This window comes from Solanum pennellii, chromosome 3 (assembly GCF_001406875.1).
Source record: "Solanum pennellii chromosome 3, SPENNV200".
Classification (NCBI taxonomy): Eukaryota; Viridiplantae; Streptophyta; class Magnoliopsida; order Solanales; family Solanaceae; genus Solanum; species Solanum pennellii.
This window is the reverse complement of record NC_028639.1, coordinates 2524919-2531600: the sequence shown is the minus strand read 5'-3', so window position 1 is coordinate 2531600 and position 6682 is coordinate 2524919. Positions and strand designations below refer to the sequence as shown.

Below are 6682 nucleotides of genomic sequence, written 5' to 3'. Positions count from 1 at the left end.
TAATTCGATTCAATTGTATATTCCTTGTCAAGTCTCTTTTGTCTTTCTCTCTTTCTCATTTTATACAAATTCAAATTGTATATAATTGTTCTACACTTATAATAATACAATTCGTTTTATACACTTCGTTTTTATACAGTTCTCTGCTCAAGTGTTTTTCTCTTTCTTGTTTTATACAATTTGCTTCAACTGTATATGTATAGCGAATTATACAGTTTCTACGTTTGCTATGAAGTGCAATTATGCAAACTTTGCTATAACATACAAATATGAATTTTTTATTTGCTACACGTGAAAGTTGTCTATTAAAGAATAATAATCATTAGTTTACATTTCTTAATTAATCCACCTATTTTCTTCTTCTTCATCAGCACCATCTTCAGCCCACATATCAACCCAATTCTTCTGAGCTTCTTCTAGCCCAATAAACGAGCCCTGTTTCCCCGGATCCCAACTGGCTGACAAAGTCCCATAAGCAGCTCCAAGTGCTGAAGCCCCAAATGTGATAAACGTCGTCAAAAATGGCAACCAAATTGGCAGATCCAACAATTTCTGCTGCTTTATTAAATCGAAAATCTGCAGCAAAATCACACCGCCGATCAACGGAGCTCCGACGTAAAACAGAATCCTTCCGATAATCCTTTCCCATATCTCCGTCGGAATTTTCTCGTCGCTATCGTCATTGTTGTTATTACTCCTTCTGTTTCCCTTTTTTGAAATTTCAGGTTTTCCATTGCCGAAGCCTTTTGCTTCGGCATTCAATTTCCATGTGGTTCGTTGGAGATTCGGAGTCCTGTTTATTCTTTTATGAAAATGGATTGGGAGTTTTTGATTCAATGGAAATGAGTTTGTAATGAAGAGATTTGGGATTTGAAGACATATGAGAGTTTCCATATGAGCTAATTAATTTTGTTTATGGAGTTTGTAAATGAGTAGTAGTGTAGTAGTAGTCTTATCCAAATACATGAATGGTTGTGCCTAAATCTTTTTTTTCATTTTCAAGATATTTTTTTTATATATATATATACACTATATATTAAGTATAGTTGAAGAATTATAATTCATCATAAAGAACAAACCCCATTATCAATTTTTCAATATAACAATAAATTTTAAAAAGTCATTAAACACACTTTCAAATTTTCGCATGCTCTCAATTAAATATGACCGAAACATATATTAAAATTGGATAGCATATTAATCAGATATGTCGAAATGTAGAAGCAAAAATAATATACAAAGTATATTTTCACCTAAAACTTGTCTAATATTAAATATTTGTGCAAAGTAATAATAATTAAAAAAAAAACAGGTTACTATAATTGAAAAACTAAATTAAGACACCCGTGAAACTTTTACATCTTCCATCATATTGAGTGAAAACAAAAAAGATTATAAATTGAATTAGGTTGTTTTTTGATAAAAAGGAAAATTTGTAATTAAAGAGCATAAAAAGGTTTAAAAAATAAAAGAGCGGCTGAAAAAACACCTGCAGATTTATTTGGTAAAAAAAAGTAGTAGTAAAATGGGTTTTCTTAATATTTTATTTTGATATAACGGTTAAAGAAGTCATCATGATAATGTTTATTAATTGAAAGAAAATAATATTAAGAAGAACAATAGGAATCCTAACTTATTTAGAATTTATTACTCCATTTGATATGGTTTTCCTAGTTTATATTGGAATAAGTTATTTTGTACTCCCTATATTTGTCATGATTTCGTTTTTATTAATCTTGTAAATAGAGTTCTCCTGCAACGTATTTTCATGTGTAGGTAGGTTCTTTAGAGATTTTTTCAATATAATCATAGTTCATTGAGATTCTATTCTATTCAATGGCTTCAAAGCTTCCTAGAGCTACACGGGTGAAGAACAAAACCCCAGCCCCAATCCAAATCACGGCTGAGCAGATCCTCCGGGAAGCTAGAGAACGTCAAGAGACAGAAAGCAGACCGCCCAAACAGAAAATCACTGACCAAACTGAATTAGCTGATTACCGCCTTCGCAGGCGAAAGGAATTTGAATCCTTAATCAGCCGTGTAGGCTGGAACAAGAGTGTGTGGGTGAAATATGCTGAATGGGAAGAATCACACAAGGACTTGAAGCGTGCACGTTCAATCTGGGAACGTGCGCTTGGAATTGATGCACTTAACCGTGACCATACCATCTGGTTGAAGTATGTCCATATGGAGATGAAGAATAAGTTTGTTAATCATGCTCGTAATCTATGGGATCGAGCTGTTTTCCGTTTGCCTAGGGTTGATCAGTTGTGGTACAAGTATATTCATATGGAAGAGATGATCGGCAATGTAGCTGGCGCAAGAGGTATTTTTGAGAGGTGGATGGAGTGGATGCCGGACCAGCAAGGGTGGTTCTCTTACATTAAGTTTGAGTTGAGGTATAATGAAATAGAGAGGGCAAGAGAAATTTTCGAGAGACTCGTGCAGTGTCATCCCAAAGTTAGTGCTTGGATTAGGTTTGCAAAATTTGAGATGAAGAATGGGGAGATTGGGAGGGCAAGGAATTGTTATGAGAGGGCTGTGGATAAGTTTGCAGATGATGACGAAGATGCTGAGCAGTTGTTTGTGGCATTTGCAGAGTTTGAGGACAAGTGTAGGGAGACGGACAGGGCAAGGTGCATATATAAATTTGCACTTGATCACATACCAAAAGGGCGAGCTGAGGATTTGTACAGCAAGTTTCTGGCATTTGAAAAGCAGTATGGTGATAAGGAAGGTATTGAGGATGCTATAGTTGGAAAAAGGAGGTTTCAATATGAGGATCAAGTGAAGAAGAATCCACGTAACTATGATACGTGGTTTGATTATATTCGTCTAGAAGAGAGCGTTGGAAATAAAGAGAGGATTAGAGAGGTTTATGAGAGAGCCATTGCTAATGTTCCTCCTGCTGAAGAGAAGCGGTATTGGCAGCGATACATTTACTTATGGATTAATTATGCATTATATGAAGAGCTTGATGCACAAGACATGGAAAGGACCAGACATGTCTACAGGGAGTGTGTTAAGCTGATTCCGCATCACAAGTTCTCATTTGCAAAGATTTGGTTGTTGGCTGCCCAGTTTGAGATTCGGCAGTTAAGACTCAAGGAGGCGCGGCTATTACTTGGAGAAGCAATTGGAAGGGCTCCTAAAGACAAGATATTTAAGAAGTACATTGAGATAGAGCTGCATTTTGGGAACATAGACCGTTGCAGAAAGCTTTATGAGAAGTACTTAGAATGTTCACCTGAAAATTGCTATGCTTGGAGCAAATTCGCTGAGTTAGAGAATTCCTTGTATGAAACAGAGAGAGCCAGAGCTGTTTTTGAGCTTGCAATTGACCAACCTGCACTGGATTTTCCCGAGTTACTATGGAAGGCTTACATCGACTTTGAGATCTCTGAGGGTGAATTTGAAAAAACAAGAGCACTATATGAAAGACTTCTTAACCGCACAAAACATGTAAAGGTGTGGTTAAGTTACGCTAAGTTTGAGGCTTCAGCTATGAGTTCAGATATCAATCAGAAAAAGAAGTGCTTGCAACATACCAGAGATGTGTTCGAGAGGGCCGTTTCTTACCTGATAAATTCGGCACCTAAACTGAAGGAAGAAAGAGTAATACTTCTCGAAGAATGGATAGATATGGAAAACAGTTTTGGTGAGCTTGGTGATGCCAATATAGTCCGTGCCAAACTACCAAAGAAACTGAAGAAGAGAAGACAAATAGAGACGGAGGATGGTCCAGCAGCATACGAGGAGTATATAGACTATCTTTTTCCTGAGCAGATTACTAATAATATGAAACTCTTGGACTCTGCTTATAATTGGAAGAAGCAGCGAGTTGCATCCAAGGATTAGCCAGACTCTCTGTTTGCTTACATTTTTATTGTTTTTTTACTGTTTTCTGTTAGCTTCCACAACTATAGTTTTTACCTTTTCTTGGCAGTTTGTAACAAATAATATAATTGAGTAAAGGGCAGATTTACAATTTTTAGTATAAAAGATGACTGGTTACAAAAACCTCATGGATTTTGTTGGACCCTTCAGTTTGTGATTTTGAATAAACTAGCTCTCCAATATTCACTACTTGGATTTAGTTGAGAGTTTAAAAGAAGAGAAATGAAAGAATTTCCCCTTATATGCTCGTACATTTCACGTACTGAGCCATTTGACCTGCATCTTCTCATGATGCATACACAGCTATTCAGGATCATAACAGAAGTTTCGTTGATACATCCGAGAGTTCAAGTTATCTATGGTGAGCTTCTTGCTTCCGAAAGATTTCATTAACTTTTCTGTTTAGTCATGATGTCGTGGGTCTTTTCCCTACTTCCATCATTATCCGCTAGATGTTTCATTGATAGTAAGTATAGTTGAGAAGTCTGTATTATTCATTTAATTTATTAAGTGTTTTAAAGACTTAAGTTGCCTATTTTATGACAAGCTAAATATATATTTTTTTTCAGAGTTTTTCATTTAAGTTGATATTTTGTATTTCTGTTTCATGAATTTTATTATGTTTTATGTTTTTGCATGCTTAAGTTAGTTTTCCGCTTGTAGTCAGTCAGGATGAGGGTTCGCTTGGGAACCAACAATGATTCTTGAATGTCGTTCACATCCAAACATAGACTCGAATCGTAACAGAAATTGGAAAGTTTAGAAATCTAGGGTACATAAACCTGTATGATAACAAGTTGCAGGGCCAGATTCCTACCACTACAGGTACTTCTGTGAAACTTGAAGCACTATACTTAGGCCTCATTTGTTTTCATTAAGATTAAGATGTCTGAACCTGAATACACATCTGAATATTAAGATTAGGATTAAGATTAAGATGTCAGAATCTGAATATTTGTCTGAATATTAAGATGTAGTTTCTAGATCTGAACACTAAATCATTAAGATTGCTTGTTTTCAATATTTGAATATGCATAATATTTTTTAAAATTGGAAATTAAACACTATTTCAATAAAAGTTATAATCCAAACCAAGAATACCTCTTCCAAACAATTGTTACAAGAATAAGATTATAACCCACCCCAGAAAAAAAATGATTTATTTGTTTTCCAAACAATTTTTTTTCAAGAAACAATGATAATTTCTTCCAAAGAAGTTTTGACAACAAAAGAATTGTGACAATATGAATTCTTCATAAATATCAATTCACCCAAGAATATTTTATACATTAGAAATATAAGATAAATACTTGTAAAAGATTATGAAAACTTACTTAATCAAAAGAGAAAAAAAATGGTATTTGGTTGGAAAAAAAAGAGAAAGAAACTTGAAACTTGTCTAGAAGAGAAGCAAGGAAGAAGAAAATTTGTTTATGAAAAGAGTGCTTATTATTTTAATAGAGTCTGAATGATATTAAAACTATGTTACAGATCTAATTCATTCAGACTCATTAAGACCCATTAAGAGGTTTATTAAAAAAAGAATCAAATGGACTTAATGGAATGAATCTTAATGATTAAGATTCAGACCTAAAAAACAAACGCACTTAATGCGCTAAATTTGAATGATTAAGATTTAGACCTCCATTAAGTGCAAATAAATGAGACCTTAAACAACAACTTTCAGAGTCTTTTGAAGATCCCGATTGGGTTATCCTCTAGAGGGGTCGGGGCAGGTCGGTGCATTGGGTTAAAAATAGGGAATAGGATTTTTTTTTAAAAAAATCATATAATTTGAGTCAATTTTGAGAATTCCGTGTAATGAGGGTAATTTTGATGAAATTAATAAACGGAGGATAAATTTAATGAATAATTTTGGCGAGGACAAAATCAAATAATAAATCAAAGTTGAGGGGTATGTTTGATCATTTTCCCTAAAAGTAATAACCAATTGTATGATACAATAATATTAAACCAAAGTTGAGGGATATTTTGATCATTTTCCCTAAAAAGTAATAACCAATTGTATGATACAATAATATTGTGATGATGAAGGATGATATAAGCTAAAGGGCACATTGGTCCATGTGTACAAAATTTTACATGGAAGCTACGGTAAGATACTATTTTGGCCAATAATATTATGTGGGGTTATTGGCAAGTTTACAAAAATACCTAGAGAGGCCCATAGTGTAATATGTAGCATTAAGTAAAAGTTTGTGATAGTTTTATCACTTAAGCCCCCAACAAAGCAGTGAAACTCAATTGTTTAAGCAAGTGAGTGCACAAGAATAGCTCAAATGACCATAATACCCTCAAAATTCTTTTTAATGATCCTACACTAACATGTTGACCTGGTGTGTGCTTACTCCCTCTTATTAAGATTAAAAAACTTATATTAATCAACATTTCTTTTTAGATATGAAAAAAATGGAGAATTAAAAAAGTTATGTTATTGAAAAATTAGGGCGGAAGTTAGGGGAGAAAGAAAGAGAAAACAGGAAAAGTCATAAACCATATTAGATCAAGTACAAAATGATGTATTTGAAGAGAATTTACATCGATGAAAATGATGGCTTTCCGAATATGTCATCAATGTTTAATAAATATTGCATTTTTAAATTAATAAACTATAAATATAATCGTTAGTTGAAAATATGTAAATTATTAGTTTTATTCTCAAATTATTAACAATCTTAAAAATATTCTTTTATTTGATTTACTAAACTTAGAGCCTGTACATTGTTGTTGGGAGACTAGAAACACTTATTTTGAGAGAAAAAAA

The 6682-nt window shown here is 33.5% G+C and overlaps 2 protein-coding genes across 2 annotated transcripts; one reads left to right on the top strand and one right to left on the bottom strand.

Moving 5' to 3' along the window:
• Positions 1–240: 240 nt before the first annotated feature.
• LOC107013696 (uncharacterized protein PAM68-like) lies at positions 241–989 on the bottom strand. Its single transcript, XM_015213567.2, has one exon. It carries the CDS (start codon positions 892–894, stop codon positions 337–339), a length of 558 nt encoding a protein of 185 aa, XP_015069053.1. The 5' UTR covers positions 895–989; the 3' UTR covers positions 241–336.
• A 779-nt stretch (positions 990–1768) lies between these two features.
• On the top strand, positions 1769–4018 carry LOC107013047 (crooked neck-like protein 1). The gene has a single exon (XM_015213032.2). It carries the CDS (start codon positions 1837–1839, stop codon positions 3856–3858), a length of 2022 nt encoding a protein of 673 aa, XP_015068518.1. The 5' UTR covers positions 1769–1836; the 3' UTR covers positions 3859–4018.
• The last annotated feature ends 2664 nt before the right edge of the window (positions 4019–6682 follow it).